General features: G+C 53.6%; 7 protein-coding genes across 7 annotated transcripts; 6 read left to right on the forward strand and 1 right to left on the reverse strand.

The window, feature by feature from the left end:
• Positions 1-236: 236 nt before the first annotated feature.
• Positions 237-2,172, forward strand: HD553DRAFT_4975 (NADP-dependent oxidoreductase domain-containing protein). The gene is made up of 9 exons (XM_046184272.1): positions 237-539; positions 626-632; positions 720-806; positions 900-1,009; positions 1,084-1,178; positions 1,267-1,287; positions 1,345-1,484; positions 1,556-1,788; positions 1,866-2,172. The coding sequence occupies exons 1-9, from the start codon at positions 369-371 to the stop codon at positions 1,962-1,964; spliced, it is 963 nt and encodes a 320-aa protein (XP_046040058.1). The 5' UTR covers positions 237-368; the 3' UTR covers positions 1,965-2,172.
• A 420-nt stretch (positions 2,173-2,592) lies between these two features.
• Positions 2,593-4,783, forward strand: HD553DRAFT_266702 (uncharacterized protein; the record flags this gene model as incomplete). The annotated part of the gene is made up of 8 exons (XM_046177497.1): positions 2,593-2,930; positions 3,036-3,088; positions 3,163-3,430; positions 3,509-3,677; positions 3,846-4,082; positions 4,159-4,271; positions 4,337-4,564; positions 4,624-4,783. 8 exons carry the CDS (start codon positions 2,593-2,595, stop codon positions 4,781-4,783), a joined length of 1,566 nt encoding a protein of 521 aa, XP_046040059.1.
• Positions 4,784-5,551: 768 nt separating this feature from the next.
• On the forward strand, positions 5,552-6,442 carry HD553DRAFT_5041 (uncharacterized protein). The gene has a single exon (XM_046184275.1). The coding sequence runs from the start codon at positions 5,690-5,692 to the stop codon at positions 6,293-6,295; it is 606 nt and encodes a 201-aa protein (XP_046040060.1). The 5' UTR covers positions 5,552-5,689; the 3' UTR covers positions 6,296-6,442.
• On the forward strand, positions 6,443-10,143 carry HD553DRAFT_5042 (putative phosphatase regulatory subunit-domain-containing protein). Its single transcript, XM_046184276.1, has 3 exons — positions 6,443-6,693; positions 6,768-9,596; positions 9,670-10,143. Exons 1-3 carry the CDS (start codon positions 6,590-6,592, stop codon positions 9,944-9,946), a joined length of 3,210 nt encoding a protein of 1,069 aa, XP_046040061.1. The 5' UTR covers positions 6,443-6,589; the 3' UTR covers positions 9,947-10,143.
• A 689-nt stretch (positions 10,144-10,832) lies between these two features.
• HD553DRAFT_338118 (ricin B lectin domain-containing protein) lies at positions 10,833-11,679 on the forward strand (the record flags this gene model as incomplete). Its single annotated transcript, XM_046182326.1, has 6 exons — positions 10,833-10,978; positions 11,042-11,197; positions 11,264-11,293; positions 11,382-11,431; positions 11,498-11,573; positions 11,631-11,679. The coding sequence occupies 6 exons, from the start codon at positions 10,833-10,835 to the stop codon at positions 11,677-11,679; spliced, it is 507 nt and encodes a 168-aa protein (XP_046040062.1).
• A 622-nt stretch (positions 11,680-12,301) lies between these two features.
• On the reverse strand, positions 12,302-14,861 carry HD553DRAFT_302405 (uncharacterized protein). The gene is made up of 9 exons (XM_046178739.1): positions 14,426-14,861; positions 14,342-14,353; positions 14,220-14,282; positions 14,140-14,156; positions 13,477-14,068; positions 13,364-13,408; positions 13,068-13,297; positions 12,881-12,997; positions 12,302-12,807 (listed from the first exon to the last, which is right to left on the reverse strand). The coding sequence occupies exons 1-9, from the start codon at positions 14,507-14,509 to the stop codon at positions 12,612-12,614; spliced, it is 1,356 nt and encodes a 451-aa protein (XP_046040063.1). The 5' UTR covers positions 14,510-14,861; the 3' UTR covers positions 12,302-12,611.
• Positions 14,862-16,505, forward strand: HD553DRAFT_302406 (putative ubiquitin-conjugating enzyme E2). The gene is made up of 10 exons (XM_046178740.1): positions 14,862-14,929; positions 14,998-15,187; positions 15,261-15,413; positions 15,543-15,627; positions 15,718-15,775; positions 15,847-15,904; positions 15,981-16,015; positions 16,079-16,156; positions 16,230-16,326; positions 16,398-16,505. Exons 3-10 carry the CDS (start codon positions 15,302-15,304, stop codon positions 16,454-16,456), a joined length of 582 nt encoding a protein of 193 aa, XP_046040064.1. The 5' UTR covers positions 14,862-14,929; positions 14,998-15,187; positions 15,261-15,301; the 3' UTR covers positions 16,457-16,505.
• The last annotated feature ends 12 nt before the right edge of the window (positions 16,506-16,517 follow it).

The raw sequence follows: 16,517 nt of genomic DNA on the forward strand, positions 1-16,517 counted from the left end.
CTCACTCTCGGGTCAACGTTGACCGAGACGCCTCGTCGGGTCCGATCGGTCCGATCATCCCGCGCCCCGAGCGCCTCGGCGTTGGTTTGTGCCGTTAGTTAGTCATTGACACGTCAATTCAATCGATAATCGTTGTTGCAATGCTATCTTTGATTTCTTTGATAACAGCCCTCTGGTCCCATCGGGCATCGTCATTCTGTGATATGGCCGTCGCCGTTGCCGTGTTACGAGGATCATCCCGTCTACATCGTGTGTATATATATATAGCTGGCAACAACTTCCAAGCTTCAGCGCCACGAGAACTAGAGTCTAACGGGCCATAAACATCTTGTCAGAGCCACGAACGCACCCCGACACAACTGCTCGCAATGTCGATCAAGACCGCCCTCATCGGACCTATCCGAGTACCCGCGATCTCACTGGGAACCTGGTCATGGGGCGACAAGACCTGGGGCTACAAACCGGAGGATTTGCCTCAAATCAGGGAGGCCTGGTTCGCATGTCTAGAGGCTGGGTATCCGTTTTTTGACACGGCCGAAGTGAGCGGCTTGTACGACCATATATTATCGAGTGGTGTAACTGACAAGGTCGAGTTATGGCCGGGCCTCTCAACCGCACTTTTTAGGTCTACGGTAGGCTCGCTTCAAGGCCAAAGTTCATTTCATGATTGCTTGCTAAAACTCGTCTTCCGCTCCCTCTTGTTCTTCTCGCTTTGCCAGGAATGGGAAAGAGCGAAGAGATCATCGGCATGCTACTCAAAGAGACCCCAGAGGAGGAACGCAAAAAGGTCGTCCTCGCTACCAAGTGTCAGTGTCGAGCCTCTTTCGGCTTCTTCAATCTCAACAGTACCAACGACCGGACGTTCCGCTGACGGTTATATGATCCGTTGTTCGTCACAGGGCTGCCCATGCCGAACCCGATGAACTGGTCCTTCTTCACTCCCGGGATCGTCACCTCGCTTAGAGCGTCACTCGAACGGATGGGAGTGGACAGCATCGAGCTATATCAGGCGAGTCACTGACTTCAGGCCTCGCACGGGAAAGGTCAACCAGGTCTAATGAGGTTCTGAATGGCGTAATACAGATTCACAGTAACACGTCCTATTTTTCGTACGATGCGCAAGCTAAGCAGTTGGCCGAGGTCGTGAAACAAGGCTTGGCCAAGCAGGTCGGAGTCAGGTGAGAGGCCGTAATGAGAACAGTGCCTTGAAGATGAAGGACTGGGAGCTGACAGGTAGGAAATTATGACGGGATCTGAATGAAACAGCAACTTTAGCCAGGATCAACTGTGAGTCGCCGTCCTGTTCCAGCTTGACAGGCTCGCACTGAACCGTTCGAACCGTAGGATCAAGATGACGGCCGCCTGCGACGCCCACGGGATCAAGCTCGCTAGCAATCAGATCGAGTTCAACCTCGCCCGAACGCTGCCCCTTAAAAACGGCTTGCTGCAGTATATGAAGGAAAAGGAAATCACATGTCTCGCCTGTGAGCGCATGGTTTGGACTCGACGTCTGCACTCGAATTCAGACTAACGGGACCGATACTCTACTCTGTAGACTCGCCCTTGGCGATGGGCCGACTCACCGGGAAATACTCTGCGGCGAACCCCCCACCGTCGGGAAGGAGGTTCTCCAATATTCCGATGGACACGCTCGAACCGCTCTTGGAGGTCATGCGACGGATCGCCAAGGCTCACGATGTTCCCGTCAGTGCCGTCGCCCTCGGGTGGGTCATGGCCAAAGGCGCCATCCCGCTAGGGGGGGCGAGGAACAAGTCACAGGCCGAGCAGGTGAGTGGGTTACAGGCTCGAGACGGTCGGACAGCGTTGGATTCCTGACCGGGTTCTTGCTTTCACGCCGTGCGTAGAATGCGAAAGCGTTGACATTGGAGATGACCTCTGAAGAGATTGCCGAGCTGGACGAGAACGCGTTGGAGGGCAAGACGTCGTTGTGGCAGCAGGGTTGAGGCGAGGTCGATGGAGGGTGATGATCGTTGTAACTATAATAGTACTAGCTACTAGTGTGCGTAAGTCCGTCTGTGTCCCAGCTCCTATCTGTATATCTGATACCGTTGAGAATCTGCGTGTATCTGATCCCGAGAGCGAGACATGAACTTGTTCCGCATTCTATATTCTTGGCCCCTGCCTGCCTTGCGGAAATTCATACTCCTAACTTTCGACGTCCATACAACTTGGCAAGACCAAAGCCGATCATGATGCGATGTGTTAGGCCTAGTCCCATCGCTGGATCGAGATTATAATCCCACTTTTTGACCTCGTTCATCTCCGGGTCTGACATACACGTCTTCAGGACCGGTCGCCGAGTGCAAACACAAATAATAGGTGCCAAATCCTCCACACTCTCTCCACAGTCGTCGGCCGACCATGCATAAGCCGTTCCATATCAATCTCCGACAAGGACTCGTCCTCATCACTCTCTCATGCGTCGTCCTGCTCCTCTGGGTCCACTCTCACTCGTCAGGGTCTTGGATCTCACATCGGATAACGTCAAAGTCGAACCCTTCAAGGACGGGGTCAAGCTCGAGATGGAGTACAGGCCGATTGGCGGCCATAGCCGAGAGGAGGAACCGGACAATGACCCTCGCAAGCCTAGTTAAGAGGGAATCTAGCTCAGGGACGGAATCGGAGTCGAAATTAAAACCTCTGAGCCATGAATTGTTGGAATCGAGGGTGCGGGCGTTGCAGGAACAATGCAAACGAGACAAGTCCAGGTGGACGCAGAAATACGGGAAACGGAATCTCGCCATGGCCAGGACGCACGAAGGCTCGAGGGCTCGGCTGAGGGACATGGTCCGACGAACCATCCTAGGCGAAGAGCTCATCGTGAGCGCTATCGGAGGTTCAGTGACGAACGGCCATCAAGTCGACGCGAGCGAGACGTGGCTAAACAAACTTACAGATTGGTTCAACACGTTCATGCCGCCCCCGAAGGATTTTACGAAGATGAGAGCGAGGGAGAAGGCTCGGATTACGAAGCAGAAGCAGAAGCAGTCAGGAGAGGAGCAAGAAGGATGGAGGGTGGTTCAGGCCAGCGAGAATGGATGGAAGGGAATCAATGGGGCGGTGCCGGGTGAGTTCCAGGCGGTCGAACCCGGGCGAGGTTGTCAAGTCAAGTTGGCTGATGTGGAAAGTACTTTCTCACAGCCACCGGATCCGACTACTTCTCCTTTTGTCACGCCCTTCACATTCCGACGTCAATATCCAACCTGATCATAATCGAGCTATCCGTCAACGACGAATTTTTACCCGAACATACCGAGAACATGGAAAACCTCCTAAGGGGGATTCTGGAATCGCCCAACCGACCGGCCGTCATCTTGGTCCAGGCGATGGCATTGTCTGGGAGGAGCATGGCAGGGGGCGGAGATGTGCACATGCCTGTCGGGGTGTACTACGATGTACCTATAATTACGTGAGTCTTTCTCCCGCTGTCAGACTCGTGTTCATTCGTCGAGGCTGAACCAGACTGGCTTGACTTTGTGTGTCTCAGGCAGAGAAACCCTTTGGCGGCACATTTCATGAAGAACCCTGACCTCGTGCATCCGTACTATACCATCAACTGGTGGCAGGATCCTGACACGCGGCACATCAATGCAAGAGGTCACCAAGATCTGGCCAACCTCGTAGCATCGCTTGTGCAGGACACCGCGTGCGAGCTAGTCGAGATCGAGGAAGACACCGAGGACCAGGATCGGCGCAATAGGAACCACGATGAAGAGGATGATGATGATGATGATGACGATGACACCGACGACAACGATCACTATAACGACAATAACGACGAGCAAGAACGGTTGGGCATGATCATGGACAGGATCCTGACCGAGCATTTCAAGACCCAACCTAGCGTACCTCTATACCCGGCCTCAGAGTTTTATGGAAAACCGTTCGACATTCAGGAACAACGCGAGCTCGTCGCAGAGGACGACGAGTTTTGGCAAGATCAGCCCAAGGACGTTAAACCTTGGGGTCCTTTCCAACCGGCGAAACATGCCGAGGGCGAATCAGGGCGGTTGTGGGAAGGCGTATGGCCAGGAGACTGGCAGCACGGCGAGGTACCCAGGGTGAGTATCAGTTTGGGCTGTGTGTCGGCCGGCCATGATCGAGTCGCTAACCCCATCTCGCTTGTCGTCGTTGTAGCTAAGATTCTTGCAGCACTGGGACGAGGGGACGACGAATGTGCCGTTGGAACCACAGTGTTTCAGCACGAGGAGCACTCTGTATCCCCTGACACCCAATACGAATTCAGGCTGGTACGTGAGGACAGTCGTGCCAGCGATCGATGCTTCGAGCTGACCTACCCCGGTCCTACCCATAGGTCAACCTGGTCACACCCCGACCGGCCCCAAAAAGTCTACCTCAAGGCCGACGAACCGGGTTCCAAGCTGACGTTCGATATCGAGACTCGATTGGGGACGATCAAGTTGTACAGCCTGAGAAGCAAAACGTTTGGGTTAGGCAGCATCGACTGTTGGGTCGATGACCGGGAGGAGGACAAGGTCAGAGCGGATGGGTGGTGGGATAACGGAGATCTGAACATTGGCAGGTACGTACAGCGTCGAGAAGAATATCGACGGCGATAGCTAGCTGACGGGTAGGCTCTAGGTTCACGACGGTCGCGACCGGTCTAGCACCGGGAATGCATACGGTCACATGCGTCTTGTCGTCCGAGACGCTCGACCCGGATGGCGGGACCGAGTTCCGGTTGATCAGTCTCATGAGGCGAGTCCCAAACGAAAGCGCACGGTGGAGGTCCGAAGGCTGACCCATCGATATCGTTTTGCACTTGTCTCGTGCAGCCTTTGATGTGTCGCAAATGGCGTGCCATCTCCTTCACAACGCTCTGTAACCGAGCCGGCGGCAAGTGCGAGTAAACACATCGGTTTGGCAGGCTTTCTTGGTCTCTTGCTCGATTTGGGGTTGTATATCACATGGACACGCATGGACACATTCATCTCCGGAGCCGGGGATCGACGCTAGCTTCGGTCGACCTCGTTGATCCCGTCCGCGAAACGGATCAACGACCTACGATGTAGCGAATTAGGTCGTCCTTCACAGCTTCTTCTTGGATATGGTGAACCAGAACCCGGGCAAAATGAATCGATTACTTTTTTTTTGCCACCGACCTGCACATGTGAGAGAACCTGCGGCTATGGAAACTCGATAAGCGAAGCGAGCGAGACATTCCGTTAGCGCCCACTTTCGAGTGAAGGGGGAGAAGGGGGAGAACCGCGGCAGAGAGGGAACCGTGGGTGACCCCCGACGCGGACGGAGCAGACGGAACCTTCGATGAGCGTGGGGGCGACGCGGGCATGCGATACGATCGACTGCGGTACCTGTTGCCCCCAATCGTGGTTTCGACCGTCCGAGACGTTGCGACTGTGGACCGTGGGGGTGTAATCTGTCTCGCAATTGGGCGGGCTGTGAAGCCGTGGGGATGAAATCTGTGGACATGTGAACTGGGACCTGGTTGTGTGTGAGTGTACGAGTACATCGTGTGAGCCTTGTCACCCACGAGATACTTCGCTATGGGGGACGACGAGAGGCGCGAGAGGGGAGTAAAAATTCGACCAATTGATCGTAGGCAGGAGCTATCGTATTGTCATTCGCCCGGGAGGTTTTTCGGGTCGATCTTCCAGCCTTCTGCTACGTGTTGAGACGAGTGTGCGAGATGTATCTATCTGTACGGTCGTTGCGATTGTGCGCAGGTTGCAAGTTGGAAGCTTGGAAGTTTCAAGTCAGAAAGAGATCATCAACCTCTTCCGAGCTCCCCGCCCTCGACGTCATTCGCTCTGCGTGGATCAGAAGCTTCTATTCGTCTCTCTGGTTCCCCTCCCCCTTCTCCCCTCACACACTCGCTTACACACGCGCGCGCGTCTCTCGTTTGGATCTTCATCACCCGAGCAGCGAGCAAAAGGTGGATCATCCCAACCTCAACAGTGCATCAGCCAAACACGCGGCCACCGACTGGAACGTTGTTTGGACAGAGAGGCATCGTCAACCTCTTCTTGCTTGTTGCTCGCCTTGGGACTCTGGTCGAGCCGTTAGCTGTAGCGATAGTTGGGCTGGGAAAACAGACCCCTCGCATCATCCCCGGACATTCAGTCGGCTTCGACATCCAGGCTACATCCTTCGATTTTTTCGGTCCTCTTTCCTTTTTTGCATCTGCTCCGTAAGCATCCTTTGTCGTCCCATCCCCTTTCCTCCTCGCACATCCTTCTCGGCCCTGTATCATCGTAGCCGTCGACGTCGTCGTGCAAACTGGACTAAAAGCTGACAACCACTCTCTCCGTCTTATCTATTCGTGTTGCTTCCGGGTTCGTGTGGGGGGGATCGAATTTGCTTAGTCTCCATACCTGGATACCCCAATCAGCTCTTTCTCGAACAAAGGACCACGAAGGTCTGACGATCTAGACCGGGTGTCTTGCAATCTGAACGACAGCTCTTTTTCGACGATTCGATCTCGACTACTTCCACTTTTCAACACCGGGTCTGCAAACCTGCGACACCTCTCCTCGCTTTCTATATCGCTCACAACCGGGCAGGGACAACCCATCCATCTCGATTCAAGATGCCCTTCATACACCCTGACTCGCCGAGCGTAGCCTCTCAGAGGAGTTCCAGTCCAGACGAGTTCTTGACGTTCGACGTCGATCTTAAAAAGGCTATCGTCAAGTAAGTCTACCTTTGCTGTTCTGGTCTCGGTCATCGCGTCAGTGCTGACGTCCGTCTCTGCATCAACTTTACAGCGGACACCATCAGGAAGAACCCGAGCCGGTCGGACTCGCTCCTGGTTCAAATCTGACGAGGGAACGGGCGGGATCCTCTTCGGGGTCCTCGACGATACCCAGGACAAATCAGGGAACGTCGGACGTGTTCGACAGCCCGTCCTCGAACAAGACGACGAAGCAGACCGGATTGCCACCCAAGCCATCGACAGTCGTTGCCAAGGATCACGCCTTTGAAGGTCTCCCTTTCACCGCACCCCCTGCGGCATCAGCATCATCATCATCTTCATCAGCATCATCTAATAACCCCGGCTCCGCCCGACAATCTCGCAGTAAACCCATCAAGTCGACGCCGTTGACGAGCAGTACGAGCGTTTTCGCTGCACAGTGCTTGCCCTCGGTCAGGTCGCCGCCCAAGAGACACACCCTCGCCCTCGAACCAGACGAAGTGACCGATATCACCGGACTCACTGGAGCCCAATACACCCCACCCATCGCATCGATCGATTCGATGACGGCGGCTTCTATCAACGGCTCGAACGCGGATGGCATCAACCGACTGTCCAACGTTTCTTTCCGCCACAACGACTCGTATGACCTGAATGTCATGAAGAACCGAAGACCGAGGTTGTTTGGCTTCACCGAGATGGTGCCGGACAGTCCGGATGAGAGTTCAGCCTCGGCGAGCACGTCGAGGACGGTTTCGAGAGAGGCGAGCCCGACGAGACAGGGCTCGATGGAGCTTATTCCGAGGACGAAACGGTTCAACGGGTCGTTGGAAAAGACGATCAGCACCACGCCTAGAGGAAGGTCACGGAATACTGAACAGGACGTGGACAAGGTGGACACGACGCCGATCGGGGCGACCAAGGTGGACACACCGCCGGAAGAGAAGAAGAAGGATCTATCGACAATCGTGCCGAGAAAAGCAGTCGCCGTGGTTGAACCCGCTGCTACCGCTGCGGTCCCGCCTGCGCCTGCCGTTACCCTGACGAGAAAGGCGAGCTTGACGAGATCACAATCCGAAGTCGGGCTGCGACAGCTCGCTCCCGTAAAACCTATCCGGCCCGGTCCTCTCGGTAGCCGAACCTCGGCGCAACGAAACGAATCGGCGTTGAAGCTCGATCTGAACGGGATCCGGGAGACGGCCGATAGGGGTCTCACCAGTGCACCGCTATCGAGTCTGAACGGGCCCTATAGTCCCGCGACGGCTTTGCTGAGGAAGAAATCGGGCGAGGTGGTCAAGCCGGCTCTCAAGGCTGTCAGCTCGTACGGCGACATCACTCAGCTCGATGCGCCTCTGAGTTCCGCTCGAAGCGTACCTACGACACCGGGCGCCCCCAAGTACGTTCATTTCGACACACAGCTCGAGCGGGTCAAGTTGTTCTTGCACGACCAGAAACCTCTGGTGGTCAGCCGGAACGGTAGTCCGGCCGATTGCACAACTTCCGAGGGCGAAGAATACCCGTTCCCACACACCGACGAGGAGGACGATGGAGAGAGCTTGTTGCAAATCAAGCTTCCCAACTTTCCTACCGTACAGCCTCACGATGCCGACATCTTCCTCGAGTCCATCTTTCTCGATGAAGACAGGAAGAACCTCAAGGGGATCATACGTGTGCGCAACATTGCCTTTGAGAAATGGGTTGCCGTCAGGTTCACTCTGGATTGGTGGCAGACGACAAATGAAACGTCGGCTACCTACAAGGATTCGGTGCAGGGCGGGGCGTTCGATCGGTTCCAGTTCTCGCTCAAGCTGCAAGACATGATGAACAAGATCGAGGAGAAGAACTTGTTCATCTGTCTGAGGTACATGGCTGGAAGTAAAGAAATCTGGGACAATAACGGCGGCAGCAATTACCACGTCACGTTCACGAAGGTACCCATCAACCGTAGGCCCCAGATGATCGCTTCTCGGCCCAGCGCTTCGAACGGTGTCGGCATGATCTCGCCAGGTATGGGCCGGGCTATCGGTGGACGAACGTCGCAATGGGATCTGGCAGGGAAGCGACAGGACAGGATGGCCGATCTGAAGATGCATCTGGATAGGCTCTCGGCCGGGGATGAAGGGCCCAAGGTGGGAGGGGCGCGTTTCAGCAACGGTGTTAGGTCTTCGCCCTCCCGCCAGTCGGACCGTCTGCCCAGCCCCCGACTTCGTGATGGCGGACCCAGTAGTCCTCAACCTATGTTCTCGCCTTTGGCGGGACGGTACGACTTTGGCGCTTCCCTGAGCAATGCCAGGGGCGGCAAATCCAGGTCGCCCAGCGGTCGACACGCCGAATTGCCCGGTTCTCCTGGTGGAATCAAGTTCGCTTCCAACGCCGCAACTGGGCCTAGCATGGAGTTCTATTCGCCCCAGCTGTCCAACGTCGATCTGCCCTCGCTGGTCCGACCGGAAATGCCCTCGTCTGCCGCTTCGGACCGAACCGTCACCCAATCCAGTCTCCACCTAGACACCCTGCCTCCTCCCGTCCTTCAGGTGCAAGAACCATCACCTCCCGTCGACTACTTTAGCTCGATGGCTCCGGCTCAGACTGCCGGTCCCAAGCGCAAAAACACTGGCGTGCCGCATACTGGACTCCCCAGGCAATACAGCGAGCCACCCTTCCCTGTCAACGGACTCCGCTTTTACGATACCTCATTCGATGACAACGGGGCCGAGGCTGACGACAATGCGCTGGGTTTGAGGGGTGATAATGCCATGGAGGGTTCGCCACCATCGATGGCCAGCTCGGTTGATTCGAGTGCATCGGATTCTCCGAACAGCCCAGTTGATCGCGATCTGCCCGCGCATCGATCGTCTAGCGTTGACGATATCGCAAACATGTCGTACAAGACGATTCTCGAACAGTGAGTCTTGACGGTCCCCAACGCATCTCTCTTACACATACTGACTACGACCTGGACTCCTTGCTACTTTCAGATTTTGTTGGGCTGGAGACGAAAAGACTGCGTCTCCATTCGGACATCTCGAGGAACGTCGAACCCATTCAACTAGCGATGTCAACAAATACCTTGTCAATCACTTCGAAACAATCCAACCGGAACAGCCCGTGGCCGAGACCAAACCGGTTTCCCGTTTCTCGGGCAATGCCCAGAACATTTTCAAACCCAGGAAGAGAACGACTCCTCCAGGATCGAAGAGAAACAGTCCACCTGGGTCTGTCAAGAAGAGTACTGTCCGATTGGCGGCAGTTTAAGCTTGTTATAGATGCGAAGATCTCGGAATTACGTGGCACGACACGAGGCGCCTAAAGGAAGGAAAATAATTGCCTTGCTTGCTTGGTGCTAGCTCACATTCTCAATCAATGTAAACCTGTCTACTGTATCGAATATATCGCATTACGTGTAGTTCTCAATCCACTCCCGATACGATCTAGCAACAAACCGTTCGGCGGAAATAATGCTTCTACGAGTAATACGCTGTTGATCAGCGTCAGACCTCCAGGTGCTCGGAACAATCCGCTTCAAACGGTTGGGACTTGGCTATGCCCGTGCGATCCACGAGTAGCTCAAAGATTGCTGCTGTGATGATCATACGCTGCTTGATATATGACGTCAATCTACATTCCGCTCACCATCTCGATACGATTCAGATCCAAAGACACTCGTGTTGGAGTGATACGGGTAATGCCCAAGCAGGCTCAATTGAAACTGCTCAAAGGCATGACCTCAGCTCCTTGATCGGAATGAAGCCGGGTAGCTTGTATCAGATTCTCGGGTGAACAGACGTGCACAGAAAGGAATGTATGATAGGGATCCTGATGTCTCATCCAAGTAAAAGCCTGCAGAGATGGTTAGAAAGATGCTGAGCTTTTCCCCTGATTGTTCCAAGGTGAAACAGGAGTCTGCGCGTTTCATGTTATGACCTCGAGTAGCGCGAAACACGGAGCATGAAAGGGGAAGGCGCGTTTACGCCTGATCGCCGGACCTAGCTGCTGCTCAAGATTCTGCGATATAGATATATTCATCCAGTGGCGGAAAATCTGCACCTCTGATGATGGCTAGCCCTCTGGCGAAATCTTCAACATTCTCAGTATGCGTTCTGTTATCGTCGCGTTTCTCGCCTTGACGGCTGTCACAGCGATGCCCCTGTTTGAGAGAGATGGGGAGGGACAGGAGACCTGTGACATAATCGAATACCAAGGTCACATTAGTCTCTGGGACGGAACTCAGCCGGTTTGTTTGACGGTTGCTGGCGAAAACGTCGAAAGCGGAGGTCTGGTCTCGGTGTAAGTGGATCGACCGATTATTTTCAGACAACAAGATTCTGACATGCCATGCAATACTACTAGGGCTCCATGTGAAGAGAAGGACGGCGCTGCGATCCAAAACCAAAATTGGTTGATTGCGAGGGGCGAAAGCCAATTGCTCAGGCTAGACGGGACTGAATACTGCTTGCACGCTGGAGACACCCCGGCTAACGGAAACAAGGTCACCATGCAGAGATGGTACGTGTGGTCTCTGTCAATGGGCGGCTTGTCCGCGTCTGTTGGACTGATATGTCCCGTATACAGTTCCGAGATTGGCCGGAGTCCTGGTGCATGGTAAGCACATGGCTCATCTGCTATCACTTCGCTGTCTTCTTCCATACCACAACACGTGCTTACCTTTTCTCGGCCAACGTGTTACCAGGTTTTGGTATACAGAACTCGGTGACGATCACATCGCGGTTACTGGCGACAGTGGGTGGAACAGAAGTGTATCGAGAGCTTTACTCTATACTGAAATGGTCCTCCTCCAATTTCCAGATCAGTGCCTTAATCGCAAAGATGCGATCGAAGGAGACGAGAATGACCGCTACCAGGGCAATCACCCGGTGCAGACGTGAGTCGATCATTGAAGCTGAGGGGTAGCAGCCTGCTAATTCCGGGTTCATAATAGCTGGGAGTGTTCGGGGTCTGACTCCAATCAGTTGTGGATCACCGAGTAGTGCGCCCATGTCACTCTTGATTATACTCGTAGAGCAAGCTCGGCTACAATCTGCTTGCTTGAGCGGGCCACAATGCGGGCTAAACCGAATCGTACGAGCAGCGCGGGACAACTAATCCGTACAGCTAATGTAAGCGTTGTGAAGCAAAGCTCTTTACGCCTCTTTCGTGAAGCACTGCCCTCTGCGCCTCTTTTGTGGAATCGTACATCCTGCGCAAGCACCGCCCAAACAACCTGGACGAAGCCCTTGTTGAGATCGTACCCTATCTTAACCTTCCAGTACAACAGGGCGTGGTAGTAGTGGTCGCAAAGTTGAGATGTATTGATGGTAACTATGGTAAAATCAGGCCTGACATATGTGACTCGTTTGCTGTCTTTGTCTTCTCCCTCATCCTGCAGCCTCTGAGTTAGAGTGAGTGGTTGTTCCGCAAGGTCAGTGAAATCCTTTTGAGGCAGTTGAGAATGTAGGATGTCAACCTCAGTTCCCATAGAGATGATAGCATCAGAAGGGAAGAATATGTGGAAGAGCTGGGCACAACCGAAAGCGCAAAGATATCCTTCGGGAAGACGACATCGTCGGCGATTATGTGTATGTTGTAGTTCTTATTCTGATATGGTATACTCGGGGAATCAAACATCAAAAGCCCATCATTCGGGATGCACGATACTGGTGGTTGAGGACTGACTTTGGCAAAAGCAGAGCGAGCCCTTGGCAATTTATCCATGTTTCAAAGAGAGGGTGACAAAGAAATCCGGTGCTTTCAGCCATGACACTAGATGGGCACCTTTATCAAGGACTGTAAGCCAAGAGGGAAGCGGCGTGGCAGAATCACAAATATCATCCTATGCACATGAACGTGTAGATATGCCAAAGTCATTGTATCCAGATAGCACGGCGGTATGCACGAGAACTAGTCATAATCCGGCCGGTGTTCATCGACCGGTGGGAGTGCGACTGCCCGAGGTACCGCTCTCATTCTCGGGCAAGATGTCGTACCCTACTCTCCCCTCTGCACCTGCGGCTGGTAAACCGCCCGTATGCTCTAGAGACGCTTCGTGCGGCAAAGCGATGGCGCTGGGGGCAAAGATGAGGGGCTTCACCAGGCCATTGAAAACGAAGGTACCGTATCTATTCGAGGTAGCTCTCAAGATCAGCTACCATACGGAGTCGATCGGATTGAAGTAAGAAAGCAACGGCTTACACTAGTAGAGCGAATCCTGCAACCTGAAGCAAGCTATAAGGCCAGATGAGGACCTCCCAACCGAGACTCAACGAGACTATCCAGATGGTCAAGGTTCGACAGGTATCGATCGTAGATCTGCACCCAAAGTCGCAAAGATCGAATGAGCTACAGTTGCTGTATCAGGAATACGTTGTCCTGTACCTACCTAGCAGCAGCGCTGACGGCTCTCGTGACGGAAAGACCAGACAAGTTGAAAAGAGCGATGGACACGCAGATAGCAGCGGAGATCCCCGCGATCTTGGGATCATTGATGATCTGACGGTACCCAAGCGGGATGTCAAAGTAATCCGACTTCGCGGCGAACAAGAGATGCAGGATGGGCATGGCGATGATGATGAGCAGGACTCCGAACAGGCCTTCGAGGCCGACTGCTTGCTGTGCAGGTTGAATAAACATCTTCAGCTGTGCCGAGCAATCGCACATATGTAAGAATAGACTGACCAATGGTTCGACGGCATAGGTAGCCAAAATCTTCTCTTCAATGACCTGTAGTCGAACATCATGCTTTTATCAACGAAAATAGCTCGCCGGTGTCTGGAGAAAGCAAGACGTACGAATTGAGAAGCGGTAAAGATTTGCGCGCCGGCGATGAAAAGCACGCCGATGAACACCTTGGCAGGATCCTCTTGGCCCGCCATGTTTGCTACAGCTACGGCGACTCGTTTTAACAGGGTCAAACCTTGGTCGTCATCCGGCGCGGCGGCCTTTTTCACCAGACTACCAGCGAGGCCTACGAGCGCGACTCCAGTCGTGACGAGTACCAGACACACCCATTGGTACGCGTACAGCTTTCGACGAAGGAAGATGACGCTGAAGATCCCAACCCAGAGAACGAGGAGTCCTCGTGTCATCTGGTAGATGGAGACGGGGGTATAGATGAGACCGACATTCATCAGGGTCGTCCCGGTCAAATCGCAGATGGTCGGCAGGAGGAACCAGAACTTGGCCCAGCCGGCCAAGGGGAGGATGGTGCGGTCCGTGTCTTCTCCAGATGTCTTTACTGCCGGCGGTCGGACTGTCTCGGATGAGACCCGGTCGTCCTCTTGAGATAGGGGTTCGTAGGCATCGGTAGAACGACCTCGGAAGCGGGCAAAATATGGTTGCAAGGCAAACGCAACAAGACACATCATCTCCCCGATGAACATGCTGTGATGCAACAGCCCGTTAGTTAAGACTACCCCGAACAGTTCCAATCGAGATGAGGTCGAGATGCTCACTTGAGACTTTGCCAAACCTGCGTAACAAGGGATATCAGTTTTAGCATGTGATGTGCTATATTCTGGCATCGGGAACTTACAGGCTGTTCGAAGTTTTCTCGGTGGTGATCTCCTGGTGCACAGTTCTTGACGCATTGCATATCCTGAAGGATCACGAATCAGGGCATGATTCAATCCCTGATTGATTGACCTGCCGACTTACCTGATACTTGGTCTGAGAAAGCCGTGGAAACCATGTCATCAGTTATGTGCGTGTGTATGATGATTTTCTCTGCCTACGACATACCAGTAGCGAATTTGCGCTCCCTGACACTAGCATCGTGGCCACCAAGATGCCGATCTTGGTACTGCTGGTCGTCCGGGACGTCATGGTGGGACGATCAAACGAAGTTCGCGGAGGGTAGGCCAGTGGAAAGGTATGTCTGCAAGGGAAGATGGCTCTTCCGTCAGACCGCTGGGAGGTCCAGAGTAGAGTTTGTAGATCACAGGAAGCTATAGAGGAGCTACTTGATATGCAAGTATTTGATGGTTATGAGAGTGATCAATCACGATACATGTGATCATGTGAGGATGGTCTATATCCTTCGAACGAGGATTCCGGCCATGTCCGATCGAAAGGGGCGCGATTGCCCTTTGAGCACCGGGACATCGAGAATGGGCGACGGAACGATACAATCGATCTTATCCGACATCCCTTAGACTTTTAGGGATACATTCTGACCATCAACTCTGGCAGCTCATACTCTGTCGCACCCGATTTCGTGACTGGGTCTTGTTTGAACGCCCGTTTGTATGTGTTACTTGACCCTCGAGATTGCGGTCACCGACGAGTCTGAGCTCACCTCCACATACTCTAAGGATGACCTTCAGTCCAGTCGCCTCGTCGCTCGAACGGTCATAATCATCATCCACCCCCACCTTCAACATCCTCGACTCGGTTTAGCCCGCAACTATCGGAACAACTTGATAGACATCCTCTGATCATCTTTGGCAGCTCTCTGTCCTCCTCGAAGTCTGTTCTTCTCCCCGTCAATCCCGTCATCCGACAGTAAGCAATTCATGCCAAAGCCAACCGGTCCGTACGCTTCCTGATAGCTGATTCGCATTTTCACCCTCATCAGGTCCTTTCTTTATTTCCATTCGCCACACTATACCAGCAATCATGTCTTCCATTCGTTCAGGCAACAACACCCCTTCGCTAAACAACGGCAGACAAGCAACATCGACGGCGTCGTCTTCGAATGGACACCTTATCCTGAAGAGGCAGCTTATGGGTGAGTGCTTGAGAGCCTGAACGGAATTGCTAGGGGTACCCACGAAAGCTTGGATGCCGCATGGAAGATTCAAAGTGGGAGATTCCATTCATCAGGTCGCTGATTCACCCCCTATCTCTATCAATATAGAACTGCGCAAGAGGCCGGTCGACGGGTTCTCGGCAGGTCTGGTGGACGATGACAACTTGCTGGAATGGGAGATCATGATCATGGGGTGAGTGTTCTTGATCGTGTGCTGTATATTGTGATGACAAGGACAGGAAGCTGATATGTGTGGGCCATGTTGGTTTGATACCTGACTTAGACCGGCTGATACGCTCTATGAAGGAGGATTTTTGAAAGCTCGATTGACGTTCCCCGAAGTGAGTCGTCCCATGTAGTTGACGGCGTCCTGTGTGGCAAAGTCTGATGTTCGGCTATCATATCGTTGCAGGAGTACCCCTTGCTGCCTCCCAAGATGAGATTTCTGACCGACATGTGGCATCCGAACAGTAAGGCAATCTCAAGCCGACTTTATGGTCCTGCATAGCACCTGCTCAAGTTCCGGTGTTTCTCCATCCTGAATAGTTTTTGCCGATGGGACTGTCTGCATCTCGATTCTGGTGAGTCTATTCGATCTGCTGATAGTCACGAGCTCGTTTGAGCTCAACGTAAATCATCTATAGCACGCGCCTGGTGACGACGTCTATGGATACGAGGATGCTGGGGAGCGGTGGTTGCCAGTGCATTCAGTGGAGACGGTGGTGAGTCTTCGTGGCGCGCTATTCACAGATCTACACGGCGGCAGTACTGATACAGCTCTATCTGTCTTATTAGCTCATCTCGGTCATCAGTCTGTTATCGCAAGACGTGCCCGATCTCAACTCGCCCGCCAATGTCGATGCTGCCAAGCAGGTGCGAGAGGACTTTGCTGGTGAGCCATCGCACGATATCATGGTTCAGCAAAAACGATGACCACTCATCTTCCCGCTTCGTGTTACTTAGGTTACAAGAAGAAGGTCCGACGATTGGTTCGACGCTCGGCAGACGAAGCATACGACTGAAGAGAGGACGCTCAGGTCCAGCCAGCCAGCCAGCCAGCCAGCCAGCCAGTCTTTACGCGCA

This window comes from Filobasidium floriforme, assembly GCF_021052385.1.
Source record: "Filobasidium floriforme strain CBS 6241 chromosome Unknown HD553scaffold_1, whole genome shotgun sequence".
Classification (NCBI taxonomy): Eukaryota; Fungi; Basidiomycota; class Tremellomycetes; order Filobasidiales; family Filobasidiaceae; genus Filobasidium; species Filobasidium floriforme.

What these genes read in the sequence shown, in the direction of transcription:
- HD553DRAFT_5042 (XM_046184276.1), top strand. Translation starts at nt 6,590, where the DNA reads ATGCCCTTCATACACCCTGACTCGCCGAGCGTAGCCTCTCAGAGGAGT. An exon ending in CTTAAAAAGGCTATCGTCAA is followed by an intron (nt 6,694 to 6,767) that starts GTAAGTCTACCT and finishes TCAACTTTACAG; the next exon opens with CGGACACCATCAGGAAGAAC. An exon ending in TACAAGACGATTCTCGAACA is followed by an intron (nt 9,597 to 9,669) that starts GTGAGTCTTGAC and finishes TGCTACTTTCAG; the next exon opens with ATTTTGTTGGGCTGGAGACG.
- HD553DRAFT_302405 (XM_046178739.1), bottom strand. Translation starts at nt 14,509, where the DNA reads ATGACGTCCCGGACGACCAGCAGTACCAAGATCGGCATCTTGGTGGCC. An exon ending in GCCGTCAGCGCTGCTGCTAG is followed by an intron (nt 12,998 to 13,067) that starts GTAGGTACAGGA and finishes CTTTGGGTGCAG; the next exon opens with ATCTACGATCGATACCTGTC. An exon ending in GCAGGATTCGCTCTACTAGT is followed by an intron (nt 12,808 to 12,880) that starts GTAAGCCGTTGC and finishes TACCTCGAATAG; the next exon opens with ATACGGTACCTTCGTTTTCA.
- HD553DRAFT_4975 (XM_046184272.1), top strand. Translation starts at nt 369, where the DNA reads ATGTCGATCAAGACCGCCCTCATCGGACCTATCCGAGTACCCGCGATC. An exon ending in GCCAAGCAGGTCGGAGTCAG is followed by an intron (nt 1,179 to 1,266) that starts GTGAGAGGCCGT and finishes TGAATGAAACAG; the next exon opens with CAACTTTAGCCAGGATCAAC. An exon ending in GGAAATCACATGTCTCGCCT is followed by an intron (nt 1,485 to 1,555) that starts GTGAGCGCATGG and finishes TCTACTCTGTAG; the next exon opens with ACTCGCCCTTGGCGATGGGC.
- HD553DRAFT_5041 (XM_046184275.1), top strand. Translation starts at nt 5,690, where the DNA reads ATGTATCTATCTGTACGGTCGTTGCGATTGTGCGCAGGTTGCAAGTTG.
- HD553DRAFT_302406 (XM_046178740.1), top strand. Translation starts at nt 15,302, where the DNA reads ATGTCTTCCATTCGTTCAGGCAACAACACCCCTTCGCTAAACAACGGC. An exon ending in TGGGAGATCATGATCATGGG is followed by an intron (nt 15,628 to 15,717) that starts GTGAGTGTTCTT and finishes TACCTGACTTAG; the next exon opens with ACCGGCTGATACGCTCTATG. An exon ending in GGTGCGAGAGGACTTTGCTG is followed by an intron (nt 16,327 to 16,397) that starts GTGAGCCATCGC and finishes CGTGTTACTTAG; the next exon opens with GTTACAAGAAGAAGGTCCGA.